The sequence below is a fragment of the Pseudorca crassidens genome, chromosome 4 (genome assembly GCF_039906515.1).
Source record: "Pseudorca crassidens isolate mPseCra1 chromosome 4, mPseCra1.hap1, whole genome shotgun sequence".
Classification (NCBI taxonomy): Eukaryota; Metazoa; Chordata; class Mammalia; order Artiodactyla; family Delphinidae; genus Pseudorca; species Pseudorca crassidens.
In genome coordinates, this window is record NC_090299.1 from 65,958,280 (window position 1) to 65,977,508 (window position 19,229).

General features: G+C 35.8%; 1 protein-coding gene across 2 annotated transcripts in view; it reads left to right on the forward strand.

Annotated features, from left to right (window-relative positions):
• The window catches only part of SLC30A9 (solute carrier family 30 member 9), a 72,658-nt gene that overhangs the window by 41,198 nt on the left and 12,231 nt on the right, over positions 1-19,229 (forward strand). Inside the window, exons 10-15 of one of the 2 annotated variants that reach the window (XM_067735832.1) lie at positions 7,659-7,714; positions 10,203-10,338; positions 12,229-12,268; positions 13,420-13,491; positions 14,084-14,191; positions 16,485-16,650. In XM_067735832.1, coding sequence (XP_067591933.1) covers positions 7,659-7,714; positions 10,203-10,338; positions 12,229-12,268; positions 13,420-13,491; positions 14,084-14,191; positions 16,485-16,650 — 578 coding nt within the window. The remainder of the gene's footprint in view (positions 1-7,658; positions 7,715-10,202; positions 10,339-12,228; positions 12,269-13,419; positions 13,492-14,083; positions 14,192-16,484; positions 16,651-19,229) is intronic. The other variant, XM_067735833.1, reaches the window with a different exon arrangement.

Genomic DNA, 19,229 nt, shown 5'->3' on the forward strand with positions numbered 1-19,229 from the left:
GTTCTTATAACTGTAAGAGCCGGTGGATTTAAGTGTTTTGAATAAAGATATAAAATAGTCACATGTGATTGATGAATTATAATGATTTTCACCTTAGACTAGTATTTTGATTTTGAATACTACAAATCTAAGCCTTTTTTAAGAACACATTTCTACTTGTATATCATTTCACATTTTAAAGAATGTGGCCTGTTAAGGAGAAAACCTTTTTAGTATTTATTTATTTATTTATACTCCTGTTATGTAAGAACAGATTTGGGAGAACTTACAATAAAAGACACAGGTATAATAAGAATATTTAAGAGAAAGTTAAAAATAATAATAAAATGGTAAGAAGCAGGGAGGGCAATCTTAATAAAATTAAACCTGAGAACTCATGTAACTCACTGTCAAATGGATTAAAACGTTTTGTAAAAGTAAGGAAACAATACAGGCATTTGCTATTAGTACTAACAGTCATTCTCTTGAATTAAATTTTTATACTCAGTAAATATTTAATAACTACTATTATATAATATTTTGCCTGTTGAGTCGGGGGAGAGGAGGGTGGGAGAGATATGACACACAGTACCTATTTTGTTGAAAGCTTATGTGAACATAAGAAAATTAAAATGTGAAAATATTTGTACATTTGGCCAAGGAGATATGTACATATTATTAATTTTAGTATTAGTTGTTATTTAAAACATTAAAGACAATTTTTTAAAAATTTATTTATTTTATTTTTGGCTGCATTGGGTCTTTGTTGCTGCCCATGGGCTTTCTCTAGTTGTGGAGAGCGGGGGCTGCTCTTCGCTGCGGTGCATGGGCTTCTCATTTGCAGTGGCTTCTCTTTTGGCACAAGGTGCGCAAGCTTCAGTAGTTGTCGCAGATGGGCTTAGTTGCTCCATGGCATGTGGGATCTTCCTGGACCAGGGCTTGTACCCGTGTCCCCTGCATTGGCAGGCGGATTCTTAACCACTGTGCCACCAGGGAAGCCCTGAATACAATTTTTAAGTGTCTGTACTCTGAAATACTATTTAGGGATTTAAAAACATGTGGTAGATAGCTATGTACTGATCTGGAATAATAACCATGATATGAATAAAAAAATCAAGTTGTAAAACATTATGTACAGAACTTATGTTTCTAGCCATGATGGACTAATGAGGATTGGACTTTAGCCTTTTGCTATAAACAGCTAAAAAACTAGACAAAATATATTAAACAATATTTTCAAACATTGGACAATAGCAATGCAAGACCATGATCCCTGAGGAAGGGGAACAGGTGAATTGAACTCTGATTTCTCTGGTGTTTTGCTTGGAGGCGCATTTGCGATAGTGGAACAGGGTGGGAGACCCATCATAGAGCTGAGAAGGTAGAAATTAGGGTTAGTGAGTCTGAAGTGACTAGAAATTACAAGGCTACAGAAGTCTACATAGGGTTTTCCTTGAGTTGAATCTTCGCTGAGTGTTAGATTACACATGTGTAGGGTAAAGCTCCATGAGACCAGGCAAAGAACCAGCAGGGAGCGTTAAGCTGAGTAATTCCTAGAGCTCACATCGGGCTTGGATTAATTAAGTTCTGACGTTCTGAGATAGAGAGTCCTGACTGATTACCCAGGCCAGTAGAAGGCTCAGACCTTAGTAGTAGGGCTAAATTATCTTAGTTGTAAAGACTATCCTAGAACAGGGGTCCCCAACCCCCAGGCCACATACCAGTACCTATCCTTGGCCTGTTAGGAACTGGTCCACACAGCATGAGGTGAGTAGCGAGCGAGCAAAGCTGCACCTGCCGCTCCCCATCGCTTGCATCACCGCCTGAACCATCTCCACCCCACCCCCCACCGTCTGCCACTGGTCCGTAGAAAAATTGTCTTCCACGAAACCGGTCCCTGGTGCCAAAAAGGTTGGCAGCTGCTGTTCTAGAAGCTTTCTAACAAAGCTCTAAGGGATCACACTGATTTACAAGTAACTTAATTACCTGTGAGAATAAAGCCCCACATGCTATTATAAGGAAGACAAAATCCAGACACACAGTATAACATTCACAGTGTCAGCATCTAATAAAAAAATTAGTAGACGACCATGAAGCAGAAAGTCTGACTCACAACCAGGGGAAAAATTAGTCAGTAGAAAGACTCAATTGACATATGGTAGAATTAGCAGAAAAGGATAAGTGGCTATTATAACTACGTTCATGTATTGAAAAGAAAATATGAACATCATGAAAAGAGAAATGGAAGATACAAAGAAGAACCAAATGGAACTTTTAGAGCTGAAAAATATATCTGATGTGAAAAATCCATTATATAGAATTAACAGCAGATTAGACGTCATGGAAAAAAATGATGAGTGAACTCAAATATATGGCAGTAGAAAACATTCATACTAAAACTAGAGTGAAAAGAGACTAAAAAAGATGAAGGGAGCCTTAGACCTGTGGGACATTATCAAGAGAATTCTGTCAAACATTTAACGAAGAAATAATGCCAGTAGTACACAGACTTTCAAATATAGAGTAGAAGGAAACACTTTTCAACTCCTCTAGTAAGGCTATCATAACCCTGATACCAAAACCTTAAAGTTATTCCAAGAAAAAAAAATACAAACCAGTATCTCTCATGAACATAGATGCAAAAATCCTTAAGATATAATCACATTGAATCTAGCAGTACACAAAAATGGTAATACATCATAATCAAGTGAGTATTATTCCAAGAAGCATGGTTAGTTTAACATTCAAAATCAGTAGAAGGTTAATGTACAAAAGTCAGTTGCAGGTGCTTCCCTGGTGGCGCAGTGGTTAAGAATCCGCCTGCCAATGCAGAAGACACGAGTTCGAGCCCTGGTCCAGGAAGATCCCACATGCTGTGGAGCAACTAAGCCCGTGCGCCACAACTACTGAGCCTGCGCTCTAGAGCCTGCGAGCCACAGCTACTGAGGCCCGCACGCCTAGAGCCTGTGCTCCGCAACAAGAGAAGCCACCACGATGAGAAGCCGGTGCACCACAACGAAGAGTAGTCCCCGCTCGCGGCAACTAGAGAAAGCCACGCACAGCAACGAAGACCCAACACAGCCAAAAATAAGTAAATAAATAAATTTATTTTTAAAAAAATCAATTGTATTTTTACTATCAGGAAACAAATGGAGAGTGAAATTTTTAATAAATTCCATTTATGATGTTAAATACTTAGGAGTAAATTTAACAAAAAATGTGTAAGACTTTAACACTGGAATCTTAAAATGTAACTAGGGGAAATTAAAGATGACCTAAGGGGCTTCCCTGCTGGCTCAGTGGTTCAGAGTCCGCCTGCCGATGCAGGGGACACGGGTTCGTGCCCCGGTCCAGGAAGATCCCACATGCTGCAGAGCGGCTGGGCCCGTGAGCCATGGCCGCTGAGTCTTTATGTCCAGAGCCTGTGCTCCGCAACAGGAGAGGCCACAATAGTGAGGGGCCCGCATACCGCAAAAAAAAAAAAAAAAAAAAAAGACCTAAGGAGGTGGAGAGAGATACCATGATCATGGATTTGATAACCACGTTAATATGTCAAATTTCCCTAAATTAATCTATAGATTTCATATAATCCAGCAGATTCTTTTGTAGAAATTGACAAACTGATTAAATTCTAAAATTTATATGGAGGGACTTCCCTGGCAGTCCAGTGGTTAAGACTCCACTCTTCCACTGCAGAGGGTATGGGTTTGATCCCTGGTTGGGGAACTAAAATCCCACATGCCGCATGGCGTGGCCAAAATAATAATAAAAATAAATAAAATTTATATGGAAATGTAAAGAACCTGGAATATTCAAAGCAATCTAAAAATAAATGAAAGAAATTTGGAGGGCTTTAAAACTTATTTCAGAGCACAGTAATTAAGACAGTGCGGTATTGGCACAAGGACTGACAGACCAGTGGAACAGAATAGAGGGTCCAGCAACAGACCCTCAGTTACATAGTCAGTTGATTTTTGACAAAGGCACCAAAGCAATTCAGTGAAGAAAAGAAACTCTTCAACAAACGGTATGGGAAAGGTTGGATATCCACATGGATAAAAAAACGAAGGACCTTGATTCCCACTCATGCCGTGTACAAATTTAAGGTGGGTCATAGACCCAGATGTACAAGCTAAAACTATGAAAATACTAGAAGGAAACCTAGGACAATATCTTCTAAGCCTTTGGGTAGGCAGAGATTTCTTAAACAGAACACAGAAACAAAACCATAAAATAAAAAAATTTACAAATTAAACTTCATCAAAATTAAATACTCTTACTTATTAAAGGACACTTTTTTTGGGGCTGCATTGGGGCTTTGTTGCTGCACATGGGCTTTCTCTAGTTGCAGCGAGCAGGGACTACTCTTCATTGTGGTGCACAGGCTTCTCATTGCAGTGGCTTCTCATTGCGGAGCACAGGCTCTAGGTGCGCAGGCTTCAGTAGTTGCGGCATGTGGGCTCAGTTGTTGCGGCACGCAGGCCCTAGAGCGCGTGGGCTTCAGTAGTTGCAATGCATGGGCCCAGTAGTTGTGGCACATGGGCTCAGCAGTTGTGGCTTGCAGGCTCTAGAGCACAGGCTCAGTAGTTGTGGCACACGGGCTTAGTTGCTCTGCGGCATGTGGGATCTTCTCAGACCAGGGCTTGAACCCGTGTCCCCTGCATTGGCAGACGGATTCTTAACCACTGCGCCACCAGGGAAGTCCCTGAAGAATACTTTTAAGGCAATAAATAAGCAAGCTGCTCATAGGGAGAAAATATTCACAAAGCATATAATCTGACAAAGGACTGGTATCCAGGATAAATAAAGAACTTGTATAACTCAATATTAAAAAGACAGTCCAGGGCTTCCCTGGTGGCGCAGTGGTTGAGCGTCCGCCTGCTGACGCAGGGGACACGGGTTCGTGCCCCGGTCCGGGAGGATCCCACATGCCGCGGAGCGGCTGGGCCCGTGAGCCATGGCCGCTGAGCCTGCGCATCCGGAGTCTGTGCTCCGCAACGGGAGAGGCCGCAACAGTGAGAGGCCCTCATACCACAAAAAAAAAAAAAAAAAAGACAGTCCAGTCTTTTTAACAAGCTGAAGACTTGGAAAGGTACTTCACAATGATACCTGAATGTGGTTGATGGACACACAAAGAGGTGCTCAACACTATTAATCATCAGGAAATGTATATTGTAACCCCAACAAGACATCTCTACACATCTGCTATTATGGCTAAAATTTAAGAGCCTGACAATCAAATATTGGTGAAGATGTAAAGCACCCAGACTTTTTAGACGTTGCTGGTGGAGTATAAAATGTTACAGCTACTCTTAAATTTGTCAGTTTCTTGTAAACATATGCCTACTGTTTGACTTAGCAATTCCACTCCTAAGTATTTATCCAAGAGTAATGTGAACAAATGTCCACAAAGACTTGTATAAGAATGTTTCTAGCACCATAAAGGTGCTATAATGGGCAAAAAACTGGAATCAACCGAAATGTCCATCAACAGTGGGATAAACAAGTTGTTGTATAGTCATACAATAGAATATTATCTAGAAATAAAAAGAAATACTTATCCGTAAGTAGCATATAAGCATCTCTAACAGTATGTTGAATAAAAGAAGGCAAATACAAAAGAGTAGTTACTGTGTGATGCCATTTATATTAAGTTCTAGAATAGAACTTTGGCTTTAATCTTTGGGGGAGAACAGGATTAGCGATAGTCTATGATATCTTATTTTTATAAGAAGAACTAATAAATAATGGCCATATTCAACTTATGAAACATTGGTCATCTCACACTTCATTGCACAGCCAACCTGAACATTAAGTACGTTAAAAATAATTGAACACTCATTGACTATTATGTAAACATTATAAACACAGATACATATATAGTGTGAATTGATAATGAATATTTCAGTTTTAATATACAGATTTAAAAATTATATGTTCTTAATTTACTCTCATTCTCTTAGTTTAATTCACTGAAAAAACATCATCTGTGTTTTAGGTAGTTTTGACTCTCTTTTCCTTTGGAATACAGTAGAAAAAAACTTGTAATATTCTGTATATTTTGGATTGGATTTCTGATATCAAAACTTAAAAGTCAGTATATATTTGTTTTAGCCTTTTTTTTTTTTTTTTTTTTTTTTTTGGCTGTGCCGCAAGGCATGTATTGTAGTTCTCTGACCAGGAATCGAACCCACACTCCCTGCATTGGAAGTGTGGAGTCTTAACCACTGGACCGCCAGGGAAGTCCCTGAATGGACTAGCCATTTGCAAGGTGGTATAATCCCCATGTATTTTACAAGAGGGAATGTTTCTATAAATGCCCAGTAACCTACAGAGAAACTTCATCCATGAAGAATTTGGTAATCTTGAAGACTTACCTATTTGATTATTTGATACAATACTGAAAAAATGCAAAAACCCTAGCTTAGTCAAAAAAAATCACATAGGGTATTCACTCAGGCTTTGTGTTTTTATTAAATAAATAATTCTAGTGTAATCTTTTTCAGATTTCTAAATTTACATCAAATTAAGAGAAAGGATACTAAGTGCAAGCATAATATTGAGCGGTACCAGTGGATAGCTCTTTTTAACAAAAGATACAATCAAAAAAAGAAACAGAAATAAAAGTAAGAAAAGATGAAGGCAAGGGAGGAAGGAAGGAGAGAAAGGTGGTAACTAGGATTAAAGACTTACATTTTTCTTATATTTACTTTAGACTTTTTTTCCGTAGAGAAATAAAATTTTAGTTATAACTAGTCTTCCGTCTTTATTTCTTCCTTCCACACCCCAGATAGTCACTGCTCTGTATACATTGATGTGTATACTTCATGCGCATGGTTTTGCAGTTTTACTAGAAATGTAAATGTATCATGTCCACATACAGTTTGTACTCACTCTTACTGTCTTTGGTACTTGCCTGGCGGTCCAATGGTTGAGACTTCGCCTTCCAGTGCAGGTGGTGCGGGTTCGGTCCCTGGTCGGGAAACTAAGATCCCACATGCCTTGAGCCAAAAAACCAAAACATAAAACAGAAGCAGTATTGTAACAAATTCAATAAAGACTTAAAAAAAAATGGTCCACATCAAAAAAAAAACAAAACAAAAAACTTTTACTGTCTTTTATTTGTGCAGCTATACAAGTTATTCTTCCTGTAAAAAATCAGATATTACAGACCACGCTAAACCTACTTCTCTCCTCAGAGGTATAAACAGAATTAAATGTGAGTTCTTTCAGACCTTTTCCTGTGCTTTACATTATATGTCATTTACAAAAACTACAAAACATAAGTTCTTTTGTATTGTACGTGCGGTTCCTAAACTTGCTTTTTTCCCGTCCACTGAATGGTACGTCTAGGAGCTTTCACCATGTCAGTACAGAGAGCTCTATTCCCTTTTACACTGTTGTAGAAGTAATTTATGGTTTGGTTATACCATGATTTATTTTGCCACTCCCCACTGAAGGAGTTTTAGGTTGCTTTCACATTTTACGTCATTATTCAGTGTTGTTTTGAACCCCTTTCGGTTCACCTTTATTTCTCTATGGTAAGTACTGGAAACAAGAATTGCTGGGCTATTGGACATACACATGTTAAGTACTTCTTTGTCATTGTCAGGTTGTGCCCTCCAGACTGGCTTATTATATTCCCTTGCTAATGATTATTTACCTTCTTCTCTCCATAGGCCTTACTAGCATTGGGCATCAGTAAGTCTGTTCAAACACCAGATCCTACTCATCCGTAAGGACGTTGTCTTTATTTTGTTTTCATGTGTTTTGGCAGCAAGTAGTTGAATTATAGAAATCTCTTGCAATTTATAGACCTGCAGTTTTGTGTTAAAGATTTGGTCATTGCTTCTGCTGTTGTATTTAAAATGCAGGACTCAAGCTCTGTGTCAAAGTAAATTCAAGATATAATTTGAAAATGAGGTTCAAATTATTTTTATGCTTTGTAACATAGCAAAGAGAACCTGTCCTCTTTGTATTTGATAGTTAATAACAAAGCACGTGTTTTGATCTTAGAGTTCTGTTTTATTTGGTCAAAGGAGATATATATATTTCACATTTGGACTAATAGGCCACTCAATCTAAAATTTTAGTGATAATTTCTATTAAATTTATGCTTAATGTATTTTAATCCCCCTGTTGTGATTTGGAAATAGGATTCTATTAATATTTCAAAATTACTTATTTGTAAAATGAGTATGCTCTTTAGGGTATATTATTTTGAATTATATTAGTTATTTGATACAAAGACTTTTTTTCTGTTGCTTCTACTAACATAACCAGGTGAAAATTTTGAATTCCACATGTATTATTTTGTTTTTAACAAGCTTCTGTAGTAGAATTTGAGCAGTCAAATTTGCCTTAAGGCAAAAAACAAATACACTTTTATTTCCATAAAGGAATCTGCCTCTGTGCTTTATATAAATGCCTTTCTTTACTTGAAAGTCAGGCACTCCTGTTTTCATATAAATAATAGCATATTATTGAATATCCTATAACTATCAGTAAGCTCGGACAGAGAACAGCTACCTTTCTAGTCTGCTAATTACACATGGTTATAGTATTTTACTCTGTCAAAAAAAATTTTTCCGGACCAGTTTTATATGCCAAAAATTTAAAAACGGTAAAATTTAAAAGTTTTAGGTTGTAAAGATTTCTTCTTAAGATATTTTCAACAACCTACTTTAGTACTGCCCAATAGAATTTTCTACAGTAATAGAAATATTTATTTATATCTGTTCATTGTGATAGTCACTAGCTGCATGTGGCTGTTGAGCACTTGAAATGTGGCTAGTGCGACTGAAGAACTGTATTAAAATTTTATCTAGTTTTAAGTAATTTAAATTTAAATAGTCTTATGTAGCTAGCGACTTACATTGGACAGTGCAGATCTACATAGTTAAAAATTTTAGGGACTTCCCTGGTGGCGCAGTGGTTAAGACTCTGCGGGCTCCCAATGCAAGGGGCCTGGGTTTGATCCCTGGCCCAGTACTAGATCCCGCATGCATACCACAGCTAAGAGCTTGCATGCCACAACTAAGACCCAATGCAACCAAAAAAAAAATTTTTTTTAATGAGAATCTCCAAATTCCTTGAAAACACATAAAATGAAAGTAATGCCATTTAATTTAGATCTTAATTTACCTTAACTTAAATAAATAAATAAGTATATCTCCTTTCTTACTTTGAGGGGGAAGCTTTAGAAGAATATAAATTGTTCTAAATCAAGCTGATAGAACACCATCACATCTATAAACTGATAATTTCCTATGGCAAGATTACATATTTGCAAAAAGAATTCAAAAAGCAATTTTAATTCAGAACTCTTGTTTAAATTTGCATCTGCTAGAAGGGTGCCATAGAGTTTGGGTTTGGGAGTAAATTTCCCAGAAAATACTTTTATTAATGAATGATTCTTTTCCTCTTGTAGTATCCCATATTTTAAAATTTCTTATTACTCAGTATTTTATTGGTACATACAGTAATACAGAATAATGCACACACTGACCAAAAGACTTTAAAAAACCCCTGAGATTTAACCAAAAAAAATTACCATAAAAACACCCAGAAAACTGAAGCTCTTAGTCTTTTAATGATGGTAATTAGTGGCACTTCCCTGGCGGTCCAGTGGTTAAGACTCCGCACTTGCACTGCAGGGGGCGTGGGTTCGATCCCTGGTCTGGGATTTAAGGTCCCACATGCTGCTCGGTGCAGCCAAAAAAAAAAAGATAATAGTTAGTTACTGTGTGTTACACTATACAGAAACAGCAAAAAGTATCTAGCGTCAAGTTATAAGTAATATAAATTGTAGGAAATATAAATTATAGAAGAAGACAAATGAGAAGCTGCATTACAAGTAAATGTTACCATCTTCATTAAACATCTGAATGCATTTAAAAAATAAATTTTGCCTGCATTTGTGTTACATAAAAGTAAAGTTGCTCTAGTAAATCAAAGCAAATATATGAAAGAGGGGTTAGAAAATACCTGAATTAAATCATATTCACTCTCTTTTTATATAGTTTCAAAGATCTTGCAGTTTTTTCCACTTTATGTATTGATTTTCTGATTAGATTTGAGTTTGGCACTTACATTTTACTTAAATATAAAATCATAACATCATGATGTTATAAGAAGTTTTTTTTTTTCATTGACCTGTTAAACATTTTGAGAGGAAATCATTTGTATTTCTTGTAAACTATATTATCTTTTTTATTTTTCAGGTATGGATTTTCAAATATGCGCTATATTGCTTCACTAATTAGTGGTGTTGGTATTTTCATGATGGGTGCAGGATTATCTTGGTACCATGGAGTCATGGGATTGCTTAATCCTCAACCAATAGAATCTCTTCTATGGGTAATCTTCTCCCCTCCTCCCCCCTCAGTTTTGAAGTAATATGAAATAGTGATTAGGTACAGTAGAATGCCTTTGTCATATTGATGTTAAAGAATGGGACGAAATATACCTTTTTTTTTTTTTTTTTCCGGTATGCGGGCCTCTCACTGTTGTGGCCTCTCCCATTGCGGAGCACAGGCTCCGGACGCGCAGGCTCAGTGGCCATGGCTCACGGGCCCAGCCGCTCTGCGGCATGTGGGATCTTCCCAGACCAGGGCACGAACCTGTGTCCCCTGCATCGGCAGGCAGACTCTCAACCACTGCGCCACCAGGGAAGCCCGAAATATACCTTCTTGACTGTAATATAGGGTTATGTATCTGTAGTTGTGTTTTTTAGAATGTGACTGGACATGACCTCTAAATCCATATGATTCAGTGATGTTGAGCAAGAGTATCTCTGTAGGTACAGTTGTTAAACACTTTGTCCTTGGTTAAAATTTTGGGCAATTCTGTTAATTTCTGCTGTTACTTTTGAAAAGCAAGAAGACCTCTGTTCACTTTTAGTCCCAGGAATAAATGTCCTATCAGTAGTTAAAATAACCATTCCTTTGTAACAGTCATATGTTAGAATTTTATTTAAAGTTAAACCTTCTCCTTTCCCTCATTCTGGTAGGAAGCCTACATTGAGAGAATGGGAGTGTGGTTCCCTTCTGTATTTTTTCACTTAAGGGCTTCTCTTCTCTCCTACTCCATAGATTGCCTCTGGCAGCACTGAAGGTAGAGATAGGGGACAGAAAGGTACTACTTTACTGGCACCAACGTCATCTTGCACTGGTTTCCACTGGCCTTTGTAGATACTTAAAGCTGTCGTCTTTTCCTCTCATGGAAACTTCTTGGAGATTACTCTGCTTGGCAGCTCTGACTGTAGCTCCCTTGACAAGTGCAAATTGGGCATGTGGCACCCCTGTCAGCTTCTGTATCTCACAGTGTAGCTCCAGACTATTTTTGCTGATGTTGCCAGTAAGATTCAGTGGAAAGAGCCTAGAATTGAGTTAGGAAAACCTGTATTCTAGTTCTTATTCCAATACCATTTCTATTTACTCAAGCAAACCACACAGCCTTGGAAATCTCAGTTTCCTTGACAGAATTAGAAGAGTGTTGGACTGGGTTCAAAATTTTTAAACCTCTGTTTCAGGGAAGCCTAGGGTTCCGAAAAGGTAATATTGAAAATTCTGTAGATATTTGATTTGAATTTCACTTAAAATTTAAAAAAATTTGTGTTAATTATTTCTATATATCTTGGATTAAAGCTATTCTTGGTATCTTTATCTAATTCAAGAGTGTCTGGGATTGTAAGGAAAGTGGTGTTATCTTCCTCCCCCAAATTGTTTACTTTTTATAACTGCTTATCTTTCTGAATGAGGACTGAGGAAGGATTCTCTTGGTGCTGGGCAAACAAAATTGAAAGTTACTGGGTATGGTTGTGTATCTTACTGCATCTGGTATCCACAACCCTAGATTTCAAATGCTTGTGTTCATTTTGAAGTTCAAATTTTTTTTTTTTTTTTTTTTTTTTACTAATTAAGTAATTCTTTTATATCATGAATTTAACTTTAGTCATGGTATAACATTCTACACTGGGGGGTGCGTGTGTGTATTACTTTTCCAAGTATTAAAAAATGAGATGGCCAAAAAAAAAAAAAATGAGATGGCCATCAAATTTTTAACTTTTAATTGTTTCTTCTTATGAAGATACCATCTATCTCGTCCTCATTTGAACTGTTTCCCATCAAAATCCTTATCTGGCTAGGATTTGAATTTATGTTTCCATCTTAAACATTAAGTTTATGCATGAACTGTTGTAATTCTTTAGTGAGATATCAACTTATGCTTTATTTTTATATTTCCTAGGCATATTGTATTTTAGCAGGATCATTAGTATCTGAAGGAGGTATGTACTGTCACAGAATCTTTTTATTCTTAGTAATATATATTCAGCAGTCTATTTTTATAGATTGCTAAGTTCTCTTGATTAAAGAAAGCTGTGGAAATAGGAATATACGTTTTATCTTCTTTGAGGGAAGAAATTCTTTGTATAATGTACTATGGTTGTTCCTGTAAGATGGGGCAAGTTTGGAAAAGCTTTTTATTTTGTTCTTGAGTATCATATCATTTGAAATGAAGTATAAAAACATAACTAACTATATACTGAGGTTTTTTCTTTTTTTGGAAAGTAAAAAACATTTTTATTTTTTTATACAGCAGGTTCTTATTAGTTATCTATTTTATACATATTAGTCTATATATGTCAATCCCAATCTCCCAATTCATCACACCACCACCCCACCCACTGCTTCCCCATTTTGGTGTCCATACATTTGTTCGCTACAGATCTCTCTGTTTCTGCCTTGCAAACCTGTTCATCTGTACCATTTTTCTAGATTCCACATGTATGCGTTAATAAACGATATTTTTCTCTTTCTGACTTAACTTCACTCTGTATGACAGTCTCTAGGTCCATGGAGTATAAAAACATAACTAACTATATACTGAGTTTTTAAAAATCAGGTTTTAGTAACGTTTATCAGGGAGGACTGTCTTTTTGCAGTACAAATATGTTAATGTTTCTGAAAGTTTCAGCCATAGCAGTATTATGACAGAGAAGTGCTAATATCATGTGTGAAACTGCCTAATTCACTGCTGTACTCACAGTATGCTTACTTCTAAAACATTGTCATTTTTTATGCATCATCCTTTCATCTTTGGCAATCTTATAAAATGGTGATAGCACCACCTGCCTCAAAAGGTTGGGAGGATCAAAGTGATTGTGCTTAGTGTGGTGCCTGCCAGCTAGTAGCTGTCTAATAAATTAAGGCTGTTGTGGTGGTAATGATATTTAAATTATTGTGGTTTAGAAATACGGGATTCATTATATCATAATGATTAATTGGGGTCTTGATAATGACTGGTTTAATATAGAACTTTTCCTTATTGACAGCCCTTAGCATTAAAGTGTTGTGCCTATTTATCTTTTGAGATGCCATCTTTAAAGTTTGGAGGCATGAAGTTTCTTCCTTGCTGATATGAATGCTTTTCTTTCAGCAACACTTCTTGTTGCTGTAAATGAGCTTCGTAGGAGTGCTCGGGCCAAAGGAATGTCACTTTACAAGTATGGTATGTATTTTAGAAACCTAGGTGTATTATTTCATCTTCTTTGTTTCCTTAAAATTGCCTAGTGCTATTATTGCTTTGTTCCATATAGATGTGTACAAAATATATCTCAGTGTCTTCCCTATGTGGCTCTTACTTATATATCAGCTCTTTTAAAAAGAGAAATGTAGTGTAATTTGAACAGCAGTACTTTATATTTGGATTTAACTTATGTGAACTATAGTATTTCTGTGTATGCTTATATAACTTGAGAAAGTAATTTGACTTTAAATATCTGTTATTGTTAACATTTAAACCAAGAAATTATATTTATATTGAACAGGTTTTAAAAATCAGGATCTCATACATTTTTTAATCTTAATTTTTTTTTTTTTTTTTGACTGCACTGCACGGCTTGAGGCATCTCAGTTCCCTGACCAGGGATTGAACCCTAGTCACAGCAGTGAAAGCCTGTAATCCTAACCACTAGGCCACTAGGGAACTCCTTCTTAATCTTAATTTAATTAAATTAATGGATACTTACTAAAGTGTTATCTGATAGTATTAAATTAAGATTTCAAAAGTTTCTTTTCTTGTCTCTACCCCAATGATTAAGTAATGGAAAGTCGTGATCCTAGTACAAATGTTATATTATTGGAGGATACTGCAGCAGTGTTGGGAGTGACAATAGCAGCCACTTGTATGGGCCTTACTTCTATAACAGGTAAATATTTCTCAAATTACAGGTGCTTTATTTGTGCTACTAAAATAATTCTCTAATATGTGGGAATTTTCCTTTATATCATTGAATAATTTTAAGCCAATAGATTGTTAAATGTGAATTTCATACTAACCATTTGTTTGTATAAGACAAATAAGATGGTAAAAGTGTTCAGATTTTTGAAATAGAAATTTCTTAGTTAGAAATAAAGAAGGCTGCTAATAGAGCATTTCTGTAATGCTCGAAGCCTTTCTAGCTGTGACTTAATAAGCTACACAACTACACAGAGCTTTAAGTTCTTTACCTATAAAGATATTAATAATATTTGTCCTAGTGACCTCGCAGGTTTAAGATAATATATGAGAGAGAACTTCAATAAACTCTGAAGTTTAAAATAAATATACATTGTAGCTCTTGTCCGTTTGTCTTCTTCTACTATTAGTACCAATAATAACTGCTGTTGCTTTCCTGTTTCCTTGACTCTTTAGTTGCTTCCATCCTCATTTTGGTAGCTAGATAAATGTTTTGAAGGCCAGTACAGCACAGGCGGATAAGAAGACAAAAACCATTTTATTTTTATTTTCTAAAACAAAGGAACCATTTAGTATGAAAAGACTCAATTTCTGAGGTTGGAATTCTCTTGAAATGGTACTACCATTCTTACCTGTTTGTCCTAGCGTATTTTAAATAATTTTAGGTGATGAGCTTCCACAGTTTTGCAGTATTTCTTAAAATAGCCTGAAATATGAATAGGTCTTTCTCATTTTGAATGTATATTTTAAGAGTAAACCAGCATTCTCTGATGTTCACTGTGATCCAAAATATTTCTAATTGTTTTGATCGTTTTTCTGGTTGACCTTACCATTTTAGACATTTTTTTAGACCTAAATTATTACTTAGCAAAATTTTAGGCTTAAGGAAAGTGTGACTTGATAGGTAAGTTGACTTTTAATAGATTTTTTTTAACGTAGTATTATAAACCAGTCAAATCAAACTTATAAAAAGTTTTGTTTCAAGAAAGTTTCACATTAATTTTTATTTAATTATTTAAATTGTCATTTAAATTAAATAACATGCCAAGAAATAAATAAAATATTTTCCAGCTAATAATTCTGTGATTTCTGTAGGATTATTAATAGATGTATATTTTAAAATGAAAATAATTAATTAACTTTGGATTTCTAAAGAGCAATATTTGATTTTGAACTCTATAATTACAAACTTGCTAGTGGATTATGTTTTACAAATGGATATATTTTTACACTTTAGTAATACAAAATAAGTCATTCAGTTTTTAGTGTTATATTTTGACTAAATGTTAATAAAACTAATGTAAATTGCGATTTTTTTAGTAATACAAAAAATGCTTTATCAAGCATTAAGAGAGTTAAATTTAATATTGACATTTGATCTTTGGAATAAAAAGACTTTTCATTATAAAAGCCTTGTGTGTAAAATTTATTATAAAGATTTAAAGTATAATATTTATTTATGTCTGTTATATAAATATTAACCTATGCATTCATAGATGATAAATCACCTCTTCTCATTGGTTCTGGAAGAGAATAAAGCCCTAATAACCTAAGGCAAACTTTAGAATCAGAATCATCTGGCAGGATTGGGAAGGCACATAATGCTAGACCCACACCCACCCTACCCCAAACCCCAGATTTCTGATGTAGAAGGTCTTGAGCGAGGCCTCAGAATTTGCATTACTACCGTGTTCTTGAGTGATGCTGACGCTGCTGGTCAAAGGACTGCACTTTGAGAACCACTGCTCTGAGGTAGCCATTAGAGGCAAGGAATTAACTTCCTTTTTTTTTTTTTTTTTTTTTTTTAAATCTAGAATGATACTAGCTATGTATCATTCTTCGTTGAATGAGATAAGAGTACCTCATATAATTTTTTGTATGGCTTAGTTCTTTCACAGAATCTTGGTAAGAATAAGACACAAAAATGGTTATTTCTTTTAGCTTTTGATTTTACAATTATTTTGTTAACTTGAGATAGGAAAAGTGCTACTGATATATCAAAAAGAAATGGACTCTTCATTGTATTATTAGTATGTCTCTAATTTGAAAATGCTCTGAACCCTCACCCATGTGACCAGGTGCAAGAAACAGATCATAAGTAATTCAACTGCATAGAATAGTAAAACTATTAGGAGAAAGTCATTAAAGGAATTAGAAATGAATTTACAGTCCCTTGATTTACTAATTCTGGTTCTTTGCTCACTAAAGCTCATTGAAATAATAGAAAATGTTAATTTACTGACTTCTTTTGTGCTTTTATTTAGGCAATCCACTGTATGACAGCCTAGGTTCTTTGGGTGTGGGCACCTTATTAGGTGTGGTCTCAGCATTCCTCATCTACACTAACACAGAAGCACTCTTAGGGCGATCCATCCAGCCAGAACAAGTACAACGGCTTACTGAACTCCTGGAGAATGACCCATCAGTAAGGTCAGCTTATTCCAGTGTTGCTGTTAAGGTTTACAAAAACGTATTAAGAAATAGAAATGCTTGTTTTGTAAATACTTCCAGAAGACGTTTTGAATTCCTAGTCTTTAGAACTTTTTTTTTTTTTTTTGCGGTACGTGGGCCTCTCACTGCCGTGGCCTCTCCCGTTGCAGAGCGCAGGCTCCGGACGCTCAGGGTCAGCGGCCATGGCTCACGGGCCTAGCCGCTCCACAGCATGTGAGATCTTCCCAGACCAGGACACGAACCCGTGTTCCCTGCATCGGCAGGCGGCCTCTCAACAACTGCGCCACCAGGGAAGCCCTAGAACTTTTTAATCTTATTACTTTGCAGCATTGCAACCTTACAAAAAAGCAAGTGAAAGCGTGTAAGGACACTCCCTAAGTTTCCTTTTAAATTTGTATATCTTTAATTTTTAGAATAAGGAACAGTTAGATGATGTAATGGGAACAGAAGTTTGCAAAGTATTTGCCTCTTTAATATGGAACCACTTATATGAAACCTTCATATTTGTATTTGCCTTATATTTGTATTATAATTCCAAATTAAATATATTAAACTTAAGATTTTTATTCATGGGGATATGATTACCAAGTTGAATATAATTTATACTTTTTTTGAAAATAGACTTCTTGTTTTAGATTATATTAAATGTTTTTTCCATATAATCTTTATCTTTAAATGATATACAAATAAAGAATTGAAGAGTTAGGAGGTAATCAGAAGAGATGCAAAGTTCTATTCTAATAGGACTTTTTATTGAACTTCAGCAGCAGTGTAGTTTCAGAATGAAGGGGAAGGAACAGTCCTTTAAAATCCTGCTTTTGGGGACTTCCCTGGCAGTCCAGTGGTTAAGACTTCACCCTGGTTGGGGAGCTAAGATCCCACGTGCCTCGCAGCCAAAAAACCAAAACATAAAACAGAGCAGTATTGTAACAAATTCGATGAAGACTTTAAAAATGGTCCACATCCAAAAAAATCCTGATTTTTCTACTACTTACCTACATATGCATATATAAACTTTAAAATAAGAATGTATTTTTCCTAATTAAAATCTTTAAGTTAAATCTTTTAAGAATGACCTCTAGGACTTCCCTGGTGGCACAGTGGTTAAGAATCCACCTGCCAATGCAGGGGACAGGGGTTCGAGCCCTGGTCCAGGAAGATCCCACATGCCGCAGAGCAGCTAAGCCCGTGTGCCACAACTACTGAGCCCATGAGCCACAACTACTGAGCCCATGTGCCACAACTACTGAAGCCCATGCGCCTAGAGCCCGTGCTCTGCAAAAAGAGAAGCCACCGCAATGGGAAGCACACGCACTGCAGTGACAAGTAGCCCGTGCTCACCACAACTAGAGAAAGTCCATGTGCAGCAAGGAAGACACAACACAGCCAAAAATAAATAAATTAATTAATTAAAACAAAAACAAATGACCTCTATATCTTCAGTAGAACAAATGAGTATGTGAGTAGTAGATTTATATTCTAAGCTCTATGTGTTTACTCTTAAGAAGTAATTACCTACTGGATCAAGATTTGAAATTGAGCATTCTTAGAATCAGTATTAGGCTTAGTAACTTAATGTGAGATACTCCATATTAATATCCTTCCCTTGTGATGTCTTTGTCTGATTTTGTTATCAAGGTAATACTGACCTTATAGAATGAATTGGGAAATGTTTCCTCCTCTTCTGTTTTTTTAGAAGAGTTTATAAAGAATTATTATTTCTTCTTTAAATGTTTGGTAGAATTCAGCAGTGATGCCATCTGGACACGGGCTTTTCTGCATGGTTAGTTTTTTGATTACTTATTCTATCTCTTGTTATTAGTTTATTCAGATTATCTATTTCTTCTTGTGTCAGTTTCAGTAGTTTGTGTCTTTCTAGAAATTTGTCCATTACTTCTGAGTTATCTAATTTGTTGGTGTACAGCTGTTCCTAGTATTCCTTTTTATTCCTTTAGGTTTGGTACTAACGTCTCCTCTTTCATTTCTGATTCTGGTAATTTGAGTGTTCTTTCTTTTTTCTCTTGGTCAGTCCAGCTAAAGATTTTTCAATTTTCTTGGTCTTTTCAGAGAACTAGCTTTTGGTTTAATTGATTTTCTTTGTTTTTCTCTTCTCTGTTTCATGAGTTCCTCCTCTAATCCGTATTATTTCCTTCCTTCTGCTTGCTTTAGGTTTAGTTTGCTCTTTTTCCAGTGTCTTAAGATGGTAGGTTAAGTTTTTTATTTGATATCCATCTTCTTTTTTAATATAGGCTTTTACATTTATAAACATCCTTCTAAGCCCTGCTTTCACTGCATCCTATAAATTTTAGTATGTTGTGTCTTCATTTTCATTCACTTTAAAATATATTCTAATTTCACTTTAGATTTCTTCTTTGGCCATTGGTTAATTAGGGGTGTGTTGTTTAATTCCACATATTTGTGAGTTTCTCAAATGTCTTTGTTACTTCTTACTTCATTCCATTGTGGTTGCCGAACATTCTTTTAATTATTTCTGTCATTTTAAATTTACTGAGGTTTGTTTTATGGCCTAGCATATGATCTATCTTGGACAATGTTCC